Raw genomic sequence first — 15,132 nt, 5'->3', positions numbered from 1 at the left:
GGATTAAAGGTCAGAAGTCCACATGACTGTCATCATCAAGTTCTTCCATGTGAACCCTGAATACAATAAGGACTTTTTGAGATCATTTATGTTAGGTAGAATGCCTAGAGGAGGCCGGGTGGTCTCGAGGCTTCGGAACCCCTGGTCGCCAATGCGACTTGATTTTCTATTTTGCGACTATTTTTTTCATTCCAGTCGCCAGTGGCGACTCTCTCTCTCAATCTAAGAAAAGTTTTAAATTTAAAGCAGCAAAAACGGCTTTTAATTATGTGCAAACACTCTCAGCCCGCATCTGCCTTTCCTATTACACTATCACGTGATTAAAGCCAAACCGACGCGAGGCATGATCTGACACGCCCACTCGCCTTTAAACGTCATCTCGCTAACTGCTGCGGATAGGGATCTGAAATAGAAGAGAATCGGGCCACGACTACTCCTCGAATTCCGTCCTAACTTTCCACGTAACACGCAAAATGGCCAAACTAAATATTTCCGACTTTTTTCTCAATGCCCACTCGTCCAAATCCTGCCTGGTCTACTTCTGAACGATCCGAAGATAATTCAGTCATTTGGTTATCTGAGGTACAGCCACCGGCGTCCGGAAATGTACAGTTATTAAAGGATGACAACTCCGTCCCGTTAGCAAAGTCTTCTGCGCCCGCGGATCTGACGCCTGTAAGACAGTTTAAAGCGGCTTGGTTATAGGAGTTCGCTTGGTTACAGTATGACAAGGGAAAGATGTATTGCAGCTTTTGTGCACAAGCCCGACAAGAAATTGCTGGTAAAACAGAATTCATTTGTGGTACGAGCCATTTTAAAAAGGAAACTGAAAAAGCATGGTGAGAGTAAGAAACACAAGAATGCCAGAGACTGTGTGATCGCTAGGTCTGTTCCTCGTGACACCCCCATAGCAAAGGCAGTGCAACGTGCTTGTGAGAAAGTGACAGAAAATGAGATGAAAGAATGAAAAATAAAATTCAATGCAGCATATATGATTGTACTGGAAGAAATACCATCAAATTCTGCTGATGAAGAAGAATGGCATGGATGTGTCAAAAACATATGATAATGATACAGCATGTGCAGAGTTTGTAGGTTGCATTGCTGATGAATTAAAACGTAATGTGCTGGAAGAAGCTTTAAAGGTAAACTACATCTCTGTTATAACTGATTGTGGAACAGATGTCTCAGGGAAAGACAGTCATCACATACTGTAGGTATGTATCTGATGGAACACCGAAGACTCATCTAGTAGGTTTGGCTGAGATTGATTATGGTCATGCAGAAGGGATTCAAAACACCATTAAATCACTGCTTCAGAATGCTGACCCAACCAACCCAAATTGGTGGGTACATAAAGAGTGCTTTTGGAGCAGATGGTGCAAGCGTGAACATGAGTGCAACAGGGGGAATAGGGGCACTTTTCAGAAAAGAGATAGGTGAACATGCTCTGTCTTTCCACTGTCTACCCCATCGGCTGGAACTGGCAATGCTAAACACACAAAGGTCAGTGCCAATGATTGAAAATGTTTATGACCTTCTACAACTAGTGTGGAAAACGTATCATTTCAGTCCCAAAAGCAAGCGGGAGCTGAAGGCTATAGGAGCAGAGTTAGGATGCACAGTACGAAACCCATCAGCAGTAAAAACTCAGCGCTGGTTTCCACACATTTAAATCGGGCACTCTGTTTTTCTCCATTCAAACTATGCAACAGGTCAGGGGAAGTACACTGCTGTGCATCATCATATGGAGAACCTTGCTGTCATGTACAAAAACAGACATAAAGGGAAGAGCCAAACACATTGTTCAGCAAATGGAAAGCCTGTCTTTCGTTGCCTTTTGTCACTTTTTACATGACCTTTTTTCAGAGGTCTCAAAGCTGAGCCTTACACTTCAAAAAAATTCTCTTATACTTCCTCAGGCAGTTGCTGCAATTGTGGGCTGTGTGGTAACAAGGATTGAAGGAAAATGCTTTGAGAGAAGGGAAGCTGCAGGGATTCTTACAGCACATAGGTTCTCAGCCTGAAGGTTCAGTGCAACAGGAAGGGTCATCAACAAGCAGGGGTGAGAGGGCTGCAAGTAGCCACACAGTCATAACCTTCCAAAATGTTAAATTGAAAGGCCCCCAAAATCAGGCCACATTCAGAAGTGATCTAAAGGCCGCAATTGAAAAAACAGTTGACATTACTGTTAAAGAATTGGAGATCAGGTTTGCAAACATGATGTCAAGTGTTACACAGCACGGACATTCAAAGGGATCAGAAATCATCAAGTCATTTTCAGTGTTTTGTCATGATGCATGACCAGAGGACATTGATAGCTATGGCAAGTGTGAGATAGACACACTTGTTAAATGGTACAGGGAGCTCTTATCAAACAATGGCTGTGATGTCACAGCTGTGCAGAAGTAATGGCTAGTGTTGAAAATATTAGTGAAGGGTCAGTTTATGGATAAGACTTACGGTGACCTATGGACAGTGATGCTGCACTAGAAGCCGTTCTGTACAGATTTTAAAAATCTGCTTCACTTAGTCGAAATAATGCTGGTGCTTCCGATATCTACAGCTCAGTGTGAGCGAGGATTTTCAGCACAAAACAGAATAAAATCAAAAGTGCACAACTCCCTAAGTGTAGAAACACTGGAAGACTTGGTAAGGATCAGTACAGAGGGCCCTACATTTGAACTTTTTGACCCAGAGCCCAGTGTAAAGCACTGGTTGTCAACCAGCAAAAAAAAGCGCAGACCAAAGTATACTGGCTGGCCTAATGATGCTGACATTGTGATGGTTAGTGACAGTGAACTTGAAGAGTAATTAATTTCTTTACATTTGTACACTCATTGTGAAATGATTATTTCAGAAATGGATTGTTTATAATGTTTGTTATGGTGTTAATTCTTGTGTTATTATGTGTAAGACATTTTCAGTGTTTGTATTTGTAGTGTTCCTTACACATGTTGTGTATAAGACTCTGGACTTGAAGTATTGCTTATTAGTAAACACTTGCACTGTTCACATTTGTGTGTCATTTATTCTTCTGTTATTATCTGTAAGACCTTGCAGAGGACACTAGTAGGCAGGTCAAATAGCTCAGATAGGAGAAAGGAAAGGCAGTGTGAGGTAGACCGAAGAAACAAACAAACAATACAAGTAAATATTATTTGTTTATTTCACATTTGGCATGCGGTACAGATTATGGCTCACAAAAAAAGCATTTGGCTCCTAAATATTTTGGGTTTAGGAGCCAATGGCTCCCAAATTTTTTTTTCTGCCTGGAGCCCTGCATTATGTAAAGCACTTTGAGCTACATCATTTGTATGAAAATGTGCTATAGAAATAAACGTTGTTGTCTGTTTCTCACATTTAAATGTTCTCATTGGCTGCAGACTAGTAAGTTCTAAAGACCTTTCATAACAACATTTTTAATTACACTATGTGTTTGCACAAATTTATAAAAACGGCCACCATTGTCTGGCTGGATTTTTGATGGTTGTTGCTTGACTGCCACCATGTTCATCGTTCTGCTGGCCTGCAATTTGGACATTTCACAGACTCTACCAGGAATCCGCTGACAGAGTTGTATGCAGACCAAGAGTGTGTGCGCCTAAAGTGAACCAGAGACTCTTGCTCCAAAGATTATGTACTGCATTTCTGTGTCTTTCATAGGTATCCATATTAGAAAGTTAACTAGGCATTATGCCAGGAAAAGTATAAGTTTTTTTAAGAGTCCATTGCTGCTTTGGGTTTTGGTGGGAAAAAAATGTGGTTGCAAGCTGTGGTATTGAGTAAAAGAACCATTTCCCACAGAATATAAGGCTGCCGCCCCCCTTTACAGAATATAGTAAATAAACATTTGATTTAGTGTCTCTAGTGTGGACATCTGCTTAACCAAAGCACACAGAAAATATTTGATAATAATGCAAATGAACTCCTTTTACTCTGCCCTCTGCTGATCTCACTGGAACATGCAAATAAATTTTAAATCCTTCAAATGTATGTCTACATGTTGCATCGCAGCTGCTGTCGAATTGTTTTTTTTTTTATTTTTTTTTTTTAAAATCACTGACAACCCAGTGCCAGAATCCAGAGGAGTAAAATAAAGTACAACCAGTTCATTACTTTATTTAACACAATGTAATATGCAAAGATATCAATTTTTAGCCATTTTATTACACTCATTGTCAATCTAAAATTTACAGCTACTCCACAACACACTTGCCGACCTACAGTAGGTGGAAGTGAGGTCTGCTTCCCGAGGTCTATGACAAGTTTCTTGGCTTTGCTGACATTAAAGGGAAGCTTGAGACAAGGAGGTTAGAACTTTCAAAGTAGTAATACTCTCCGATTTGGTGCTCGAAAGTGACAATGTGTTGCACATTGCTTCACACAGGGGTGTCAAACTCAGAGTCCAGAGGGCTGCAGTGGCATTTCAGCCACTTTAATTAGTGATCAATAACTGCTGCTAACTGATCAGACATCTTTTGGACTAACTTTAATTGAACTGCTCTTTTGCAACTCTGACCTCGTGTTACTTTTTACCTTAACTAGAGGCCAAAAGGAGACAACAAATAAGTCAAGGGCCTCAAACTCCAACAAGTTTCTAAATTAGAAGCCAATTATTTTTTGTTAATGAAATCCGTTATTTAGTTCTATGGCTTGTTCGTGTCCTCCTTCTGCCAGACCTGAGATTTCCAAAACATTTCCTTTTTTACCTCCTTGACAGCACCACCAGAGCAGATCTTCATTTTGCAGACCTTAATTTCTATCTCTTTCAAAATATTTAATTGAAATAGATGTTTGATGGCCATACAGGTGCAAATCAGATCAGGTCACCCTGTCATGTGTTGGCTCTCTTTGTAACTCATTATTGCCCAACTTTTAATCAAGGAAAACAAAGAAATCTGTTTCCATTATCAATAGTAATTGAGTACTAATAAAGAAAGGGGCCAGAAGGAAATCTACAGCAATTGCAGCCCTCCAGGATCCAAGTTTGACGTCCCTACCTCAGTACACGCAAGGAAGAATTTCATTAAACTCTATACACGTGACCATATCTTTGGGAAAGAAAACATATCATACAAGTCTCATTTTCTAGCCATGCCAACCAGAGCTATAGTTATTACAGGGTGTTTTTTTTTTTTTTTTTGTTTTTTTTAAAACCTGGATTTGAACTTGTTAGTAGACGTTTGTTGCACTCACTATTAATGGTGCCAGACAGTGTGAGAAGTGTTATGTTATCACATGCAATCGCATACTATATATCCCAGTTCAATCAGTTTACTGACGGTAGCATTAACAAACCAACAGTCTCAAGATACTTCAGCTTGAGTCTAGACAATTGCAATTGACACGTTACTGCTTACTTACAAAAGCTTTTCTCTAAACATCTCAAAACCTCTAATGCAGTCTTTTACAAGGCTGCAAACAACAGTACCCCAGACAGCCGATCATCACTCCTTGCCTAGACTAACGCTGCTAGATCTTCGTACAGTTTCACAGCCTTACAATGCAGGTGTCGGCAGATGCTATTTCAACTCAAATCATGTCAGAAAACCAACTTATTTCTGGCATATTCTTTGATCAGCCAAGTATGTTTAAATTACTCTTAAGTACAACTGATTAATCCCTTAAATCCTCTCCAATGCGTTTACATTTTCAAGTTTTTTTTTTTTTTTTTGCTTTACAGTCTCTTCCCAGCATTAGTTCTGTTAATAAGTATATACATTGCCCTCCACCAATTTAGCACTCTTGGTAAATAATAGCAAATAAAGGACTATAAATAATGACATTCTTACCGATTTTTCATTAAGAACATTAACAAAAATCTAAACATTAAATGAAGCAAAATGATGAAAAGGAAAAATAATAAACCATTTTTCTCAAATTTGTGTGTTCCACAATTATTCCATTATTTGTTCATGTAATCCTTCTCAACTCTCCTCTTCAGCTCATACCACAGGTTTTGTAATGGGGGTTTAGGTCAGAGGACTGGCATGATTATAGCAAAGCGTCGATTTTGTGGTTACTGGACCATTTCTCTCTTGATTGCGAGCTGTGCACTGGATCACAGTTTTGCTGGAAGTCGAGTCACAGCTCATTTGAAGCTTCCTTGAAAAGAGTGTCAGATCATACTTGATACTACCATGCATCCTAACAAGTTGTCCAGTGCCTCTGGCAGAAAAAAAAAACCCCTCAACATAACAAATGCCCACAATCACACTTCATAGTCGGCTATGAAGAGGTACTTTTCTGCATTCCTCTATGCCAATCCAAACCCTGATATTTGGTGCTAAATATCTCTATTCCTTTCTCACCCGATTATAGAATTCAGTCCCATGGAAAATTCATCCAGGCACCTTTGCATTCACTGGACTCTACAATTCTAAAAAAATTATATGAATGTCTTCACAGATGCGCTGCATCCCATCCATCCTCTATTCAGTTTGCTTCCATCTAGAAAATTTAGGTCTACTACAACTGTACTTTAAAAATGTTATTTCAGAGAGATGTATTAACTTACACTAGAACTTGGAAGGAACATTTGTTTTATGAAGAGGCCTCTATCTGTTTGTTACATTGGATTAAAGGGTTTTTAGGTATGGATGACTACATTCCTGTGGATGTAAAGGGCTTCTAAGATCAAATGTCATTCATTCAATTTTACAGCAACAAAAATAAATACATCACAGAACTTTTAATAGACACAAATGTAAGCCTGGGTTATTGAGTAGAGATTGATAGACAACCATTTTTATCCATTTAAAACAATCTGCAACACAATAAAGTGTGCAGAAACTGAAGGGGCCTGAATACTTTTTGAATCCAACTACATTTATGGTCCTTAGTGTCAAAGTACCAGCAGTGAACACTAAAAGTCCTGTATGTTACAGTCCAAACCTTTCACCGCTAGACCACAGTGCCCAGACAAAAATAATTTTCTAAAAGGTTAAAATTATTCAAGACTATTTTGTTTAAAAGAATCACATAACACTAGGTTTTATCCACTGTTTTAATCATGCAGCTGATCACATTAGAAAAAGAAAAAGGCTACCCATCACTTAACACAGTAAATTCTGGAGTGTTTTGGGTTGCTATCAGGAATCTGAAATCTATCCTAGGGCAGTTATCTAGTATGGCCTATTTATCAAAGACAACAAGTAACTGAACTGTAATTATCATTAAAAAGCTGATCTTTTAGTATTGAATGTAAACAGGTGTACAAGACAGCATAAGGGTACCTGCAGCAACAAAGAAAATGAAAATAGAAAATCAAGAATCTGATCTTGAAAAATATGGGACTACCAGCATAAACAAGCAAACATTAGAATCACTACATGGGTGTGCAGATTTCTGATAAAAGCTTGTTATTTGGTTTCAAAAACAGTATTAACTTATCTGCCCTATAATCAGATCTGAGTGATACAGCAAAAACACTGCCTTTTAGAAAACAGTAATGGCAACAGGCCATTCAGCCCAACAAACTCATCCATCCTATTCACCTAGCATGTCCAAAATATTATCGAGTTTTGAAGGTTACTGAAGTCCTGCTCTCCAAAATATAACTATTTTTTATTCCATTTGTCTACGCTTCTCTGCAGGAAGAAAGAAACTAACATTTGTACAAAATCTGTCTTTAACAAGTTTTTAATCGTCTCCCTGTGCTCTTGTTGTAGAATTTATGTTAAAGTAAAAAAACTTATCTACTGTACTTATTTACTAATTTTAAGCAGTTCAGTCATGTCCACTCTTAACCTCCATTTGACTGAACTGAATATGTCTGAATCCTTCAGTCTGTCCTCATAGCACATACCTCTCAGTCCCTAAATCAGCCTAGCTGTTCTCCTCTGGACTTTCTCCTCCCAGTTATATGGAGACCAAAACTGTACACAGTACTCCAGGTAAGGTCTCACTAGTGAATTATAGGACTCAAGCAAAACCTTCCTCAACTTGTACTCCACACATTGTGCTTTATAACCCAACATCCTATTCATTTTCTTGATTGCTTCTGTACACAGTCTGGATACAGATGGTTCTACGCCCACTATGAATGTCAGGCCCTTCTCATAAGGGGTACTTTCGAGTTTCAGATCTCCCACTGTGTATTAAAATTCAAGATTTGTATTTCCCAAATATAACTGTTTACATTTGCTTACATTGAATTTCAACCACCACAAATCTGCCCAAGCTTGTATCCTATCCAAGTCCTTTTGTAGCAATTCTAGATTATATCACAAACAACCTAGCTTGGTATCATCTGCAAACTTACCCAGCTTGTTGTTTATATTCCTATCCATATAATTTATATATATGAAAAATAGCAGCAGGCTTCAGGACTGATCCATGAATTAGTGCTGCTGTGAAAGTGCTAATAAAAGCTAGCATGAAGGGTAATCTTATCAAAATGTTTTTACAAATTCAAAATGCTGTGGATTTTAATTTTCTGTGTGTTTTTAATTTTCAAAAAATACACTCAATGGAAAAATAATCCATTTCAGACTGACCTTCACTTCAGGGTGGTCGGGTGCTACACCAAAACGTACAAGACCAAATGGTACTGGAAGTTTCTCAAAGATGTCCACATGGATGCCTTTGTGACTCTGTGCAAGTTTACAGAAAAAGAAATCTGTCAGACTGGGTTAAAGAACAACAAAAAAAAATCAGTTACAAAACTTCAGAGTGGAATTTCCCACAGGTCAATGTTTTACTAAATGTTCTCCCGTTCAAAGTGTGTGTGTGTGTATGTATGTACTGTATGTATATACACACACACACACACACCCACACTTGAAAATTCAATAATTAACTTTTCTTAAATTTCAGAATGATTTTTATGTACAGAAAAAAAGTCTTAGAGAAACTATATTTTTATAATACCTCAAAGTCTCACATGATCCACATCAAACATGCAAACCGTGGATGTGTATGTCACAGAGACCACTGCCCTGTAGTTAAATCTGTGTTCAACCAGTGGGAATACTAAACTCCATAAATAGTTGGCTAGACCAATATGCTCTTCACTAATGTGCCCAAAGCAAAGTATGAGGGCCATTTAACCACTTTTGCAGCATCCGCTACATGCAAGGAGAACCTTCTACCTTGACACCAAATATTGCAGACAAGGCTAAAAGTGTATGCCTGTGGGGTTAAAATCAGGCTATCTTGTTTGGTCACTTACATCCTGGAACATTTTGCCCTGTGCCATTTGCAAAACACAATGCATATGATCGGGTCACACATTCTACTCTGGTTTTGGATTAGCCTTGTTTCGGTGTTAAAATATCAATATAGAGATGCCTGGTGGATTACAAATGAAGTTTGTTGTACAATTATAAACTTTGGGTGAGTAAGAATGAATGCAGCGCAAATTACAGACTCAGTGGAGGATTTGCATAAAATAAAGGTGATGTCACATTACACAACTTTTAGTTGGAGGGAATGTCTTCATGACTGCAAATGCTATCTAGTCAGTCAAGTACGTCATATTGCAGGAGTAGAAAACTGGACACATCAAATTAGAGGACTAGTTGATGACTTTTCAACACAGCTTCACATTTTAAAAGGATACGTGCCTGCCTATTTTTCAGAGTTAATAGCATGCTGCCTGACAGAACCAGTGCATGAGTGAAGGCTTTACAGGTATGGGGAGCTGAGCCACAATCTTTGGTCTTTTCTGCTTTTTTCTCCCCATTCGGTCATGGTACCTTAAAATTCTACATCTAAATCTTAGTTTGTCAGGTTCAAAACACCTGCATTCCTTATTATTGCATTCTACCTATTGCACTTTCAGATGAGCACTCGTTTTTAGAGCACTCTCACATACAAACCTGTTCACACTCCCCACCACGACTTAAGACGAAACCAAACCAGCTTGATTTAGGAGGAGTTGCAGACTGGTTGGACTAAGCCACCAAGTATGTCAAACTACATGTCTGGGTTTCACAGGAGCACACAACTGCCTCAGATTTTCAAAGATTACTTAAATTAAATCTGACTGAAAGCAATTTAATGCAATATGCCCTTAATACTCCATATCAGACTAAATCTGCATATTTCTCCTCTCTCCATCTGTGTGCAGACTTAAAACGTGAGCGGAAATTTACAATTAGCATTCATTTCTTGCAGTTTTGCAATAAAATGCACAAACTCAATCCACTGTGAATTAGGATCTCATAACAATAAAAAAATGTAACATAGGCTTGGTAAACTTAATCCTAAGCAGAGTGGATAGCCCTGGTGACCTAGAATGTGTCTTCAAAACTCTCAAACGTGTTGATAATACTGATCACAGTGAATTAGTTTATCATACACTTAAGGGCATTCAATAAAATTTAAGGAGAAATGCATTTAAAGACAGAAAGCAAGAAGCATTCCTTCACACAATGCGTTGTAATACAGAGCAAACTACACAGCTATGGAGATGTGGAAATCTTGATGATTTTTAAAAAGTGTTAGCTATTAGTTAACTAAAGCAGCTGGATGAACTGAATGATCATGACTTGCAACCTTATTTCCAAGCTATGTACAGACAATATGAACAAAGGTCGCTAGGGCTGTGATGGAAAATAGCAGCATTAAAAAAAAAAAAAAAAAAAAAAAAAAAAAAAAAAAAAAAAGTGTCACCCTTCTGTCTATACAGAAATATTTTGAAAAATGGCCTAGAAAGGTTTCCAAAAAAACACCCCATATACATCAATATAAATAGCCCTTAAGTTCAGCGTTCTGTGAAAAGGCAATGGCAAAAGTACAAGGAAAAATAGATGAATTTCAGCGAATACCAAATGGAGGCAAAGAAAAATGTACTATTTGTTGGTTTAAACAGTTATATAAGCAACAAAGGGAAGCTGATCGAGTGACATAGCATGTCGGAGAAACTCGAAAGCTCAAGTTCACAAAGTCGCACAGTGCCTGAAATAAAGAAGTTGTCACATATCAAAGTCTGCGTGAAAAGGCGACTCGTAGCCCACCATTAGTGTCATATGAAAGCTTATTAGGGTACAGTGAAAAAAGCACGAAATGTCAACTTTAATCTCAATTTCCACTTTAAATATAAACATCCGGCGCCGCCGTGAGTGGCAGCCTTTTCAGCAGCTCCGTGTATGCAGCTGCTGAAGAATGTGAATTTCCCATTGGGATTAATAAAGTATCTATCTATCTATCTATTTATATACACACTCATATACAGAGTTTATGACCCCCGAACACAAGTCAAAGGCTAAAGACCACTTGAAACAATTACGTCCCTATAAATACATCACGGTAAAAAGGCAGCTGACTCAGGACTGAAACCACCAGCCTGGGGAAACAATTAAAAAAAATAATTAAAGTGCTCAAGTACGCAATTCACCTTGGGGATAAAATACAGATTTAACCCAAGGAGTTTTGTGGCCATGTCACATGCTGATAAAGAATAACAAATGCAAACGACTAGCTAACAAACAGCTAAATAATCCCCTAAACATACCACGCCCCCAAACCGCCAGACTTGCTTCTCATTTTAGAACACCACTAGTTTTTGTCTTAAAAATGCACTGGTTGTAACAAAGGAAACAAAAAGGTTAAATGAACAGTCAGACTAAACATTAAAGAGCAAAGCCACCTCTCTACAATGTCTTCATATTTTTATGTGGTTGTGCTCTGTGGTAGTTCAAATTTAAAAATGGCATTACCACATTACTTCTCTCGCTACAATGTTCTTATAAAATTGTACAGCGAATTGATTGTTTAATCTATAGTCAGTGGAAAGGGGAAATGAAATGTTAATATATATGAAAAATAGTATTGGGTTGGTTTAAAAATGTTTTGCTTACTGAAACTGAAGTTATTTTTGCACAATCCATGCAGTAATAGTTCTTATCATATAGAAAATCCTATCCCTCCTGAAACAATGCTTTTACACATGGCACACAAGAAGCATATAAAACGACAGCACAGATTCAAATAATGGAACGGCTTTTTGCTTTATTGTTGTAGAAAAGAGGGTTGTGGCCAAAATGGACATTATAAAAAAATTCCTCCATCCCCTCCAGGAAACATTCTCTTGGAGTCTCTCCTGCCCGCTGCTTCAATGCTTCCTCTCAACATCCCGGACTAAACACTTGCACTATTTAATTTGCTATTTCTGCACAAATACACATTAATCTAGCTATTTAGAGATTGATTGAAAGTCTGTATCTTATTTTTCTGCTGCTGTATGCATCTTTTTGGGATTAATAAAGTTTATCTTACCAAATGCTCAGAGAAGTGGTATTACAGCTTTTTAATATCTCTATATTTACATCGAACTATTAAGCACGTGGACTGCTCCACATGGATTGGGAGAATCAGAAAGTCGCCATGCACCACAAAGGCATAAAATTATAAAAGGACTAGGAAAAAGGCAAACCCAAAGCCCTCAAATAAAGCTGGGTCATATATAGCAAGATGAACTGTTTTGTTCTCATGGTATATTGGGAGAGGGACACAGCTTCACAGATGTTGCTGCTTTGTCCCCATTCTTACTTTCTATTATGGAGTTTTTCCATCACAGTTGCAGATCAAACAAACACACACAATTTTTACAACTTAATTATGGATTTGGAAGACTTATGTAGCGTAGCATATCCTAGGGGGATTATCAAAAGATGGGCTTGCTAGGATCAAGTTTTAATCACAATAAACTTTTATACCCACTAGTAAGATGCTCAGCAGATGGTGCTGCTTTTCTTCTGCCATGTCAGTTTGTAGATTACCTTATTTTGCAGAGGTTACTGCAAACCAAAATATGATTTTTCAGAATATATCAGTCCATAAGTTATTTGATTAAGATGAAGATTCTAACCCCAGTCGTTTGAGAGTACCACCAGGTTACCGCATTCTATGAGCTTGATGGTCAGCAGATGCCACAGCTGTTCTTCTTTCTATCCCATGATGGTCTTTTGCAATTTCTTTCACATTCAGCAGATCTTCCTGCTGTTGTCACCTTCTCGATCAGTTTGCCATAAGAAATTCACAAATCCACTTCACTTTGACAAGGCTGGTGGCACCTCAAGTTTGTTGATTCACCACTGCTTATTAGGTCATAAACTTTTGATCAAGATTCATCATGAGATATAGTCCACCCTGAACACCCATATATATTCTGTACATACACACACTAGCTGCATGTGGTCTTTGGGCCAATAACCACCCAAAGACCACTTGCAGGTTTACATATGTTAGTGAACTTGCAGAGGCCTCAGCTAAGTGGGCTTGGACAGATCGTATCTTATCTAAGACAGATGTGTAGTTGAGTGCAGCTGTGGCACAAATTGAGTGAGACAGGCTGGAGCCTGTCTCAGGCAAATATACGTTCACACAACAATCTACCCTATCTGTACCACAAAGCTGAGTTTGTCTGCTTGGGATGAACGAGAAACGAGGTGCATGCAAGCGCCACCTCACCACATGCAAGTCACACTTGTATAAGCCTCTACATCTTCCATAGAATTCTACTCCCATGGCTGTGGTTGCATGTGAACAGAGCGGACTGCTCCATACACGTACACAGGTCTTTCGTGTATATATTAAATAACTGCTGAGAAATTTACTCGCCTTCATCTCTGTCACAACAGATTATCTTCAGTTTATGCAGGCTGCTTTCTTTTTTAGCCAATGCTTCCTGTTGGCATACTACAAGAATGCCCGAACAGGTAGCAGCCTTATTAATTTAATGTTTACCTAACTAAAGTACATGCAAGTTTGTATCCCTGGGAATGTAAAAAAAGTTGTGTTTTGGGGGCCAAAAGGTCAGTAATCCAAGCTTGGAATACTGGGTGAGCAAAATGCATGCCATTTTACAAGAAGGTGGCACCAACAAGGCAGATACAGCAGCCTCAATTTCTAATTAAGGAATTGAGGAAGTTATGGGGCTCTTGCCAAGTTCACCACCTGCACTGAAAAACAACACTGGGAACTGGTGGAGATGGAAAAAGTCCAGTCAGGACTTTCTTTTGTAGTCCCCAGATTAACAAAACACAACAGTAAGCTTACAGCAATATGCATGTACAGTACTGATTTCTCTTTCATCCACTCCTGGTATGCCGTTAAGGATCCGGTTTCCCACATTTTCTTTGGAAAACACAAGAGACCACCTATGAAATGGTCCACAACAGGATGGATGGGTCGGTCTGTCTCTCTCTCTCCCGTTCTTAATTAACTCCATCCAAACCCTTTCATGGTTTCTCTGAAGCATAACACATTATAATATTGCTCAGCTTCATTAACATTTTTTCTAATAAATTACAAGTGCGTATCTTCTATTGTTAGCTCCATCATCTCATGCCTCCGAGACAAGCTGGAAAAAGGAAAAAAAAAATTTGATGGGCCCACTGCCGAGACAGCAATTAATTCTACACACCTTCATTCTAGAACCATGTACTAATTACTAGAGCCCAGCCTCTCTCCTACTCCCATTGAAATCAGTCTGACATCTCCAAACGGAGAGATAAATGAGTCCATGCTTGAAGTGAAGTGTTTCTCTAACTTTGGGCTGGGCATCCAATCCCTTTCACCTTTTCTATTTGCTGCTTTGGTCTCTGATCAGAGTATGTAGAGTCAGCTCTTCTATACTCTTCCACTTCAATTGTTCTGGTTTGCAGAGGGGCATTAAAGAAACCATGACTCTGATCAGCCAGACAGTGATGTTCCACATGCAAATAAACTTGAGAAGAAAACAGTGAAAATGCTCGGATGAAAGTTAATTTGAAAAGATTGGCCAGGTCTTTTTTGTAACTTCTAATCTGGGATGGGCTTTACTCCTAAAATCTTTAGTTCCCACATTTTTGGAATGGTCAATGCAGCTCTAACATCCTAAATTAAAAAAAAAAAAAAAAAAAAAAACCACTAACTACCACATTTTAAATTTAGCTTATTGCTTCAGGTCACCTGCATTCTGGATCAAACCTGATCCTATGTAATACAATGTCAAGCTCATTTAATTAAATGAGTCTTTTGTATAATGCCCTGAGCAATGGAAATGTTGCTAAACACGTTACACTGCAAATCAGACTGTTAATTAAAAATAGCAGATTGTGTGAATAAATTTGAAAAACTTAGTTCTGTGCTTTTTTTTTTTTTTTTTTTTTTCTTCTGAGGGAATTAAACACCATGAAGAAA

At 38.4% G+C, this 15,132-nt stretch overlaps 1 protein-coding gene across 1 annotated transcript in view; it reads right to left on the bottom strand.

Annotated features, from left to right (window-relative positions):
- Positions 1–15,132, bottom strand: part of fdxr (ferredoxin reductase) — a 69,780-nt gene that overhangs the window by 48,727 nt on the left and 5,921 nt on the right. The window contains exon 3 of the mRNA XM_028818783.2: positions 8,502–8,597. Coding sequence (XP_028674616.2) covers positions 8,502–8,597 — 96 coding nt within the window. The remainder of the gene's footprint in view (positions 1–8,501; positions 8,598–15,132) is intronic.

The sequence above is a fragment of the Erpetoichthys calabaricus genome, chromosome 14, assembly GCF_900747795.2.
Source record: "Erpetoichthys calabaricus chromosome 14, fErpCal1.3, whole genome shotgun sequence".
Classification (NCBI taxonomy): Eukaryota; Metazoa; Chordata; class Cladistia; order Polypteriformes; family Polypteridae; genus Erpetoichthys; species Erpetoichthys calabaricus.
The sequence above is the reverse complement of the archived record's forward strand: the minus strand, read 5'-3'. Positions and strand labels throughout refer to the sequence as shown.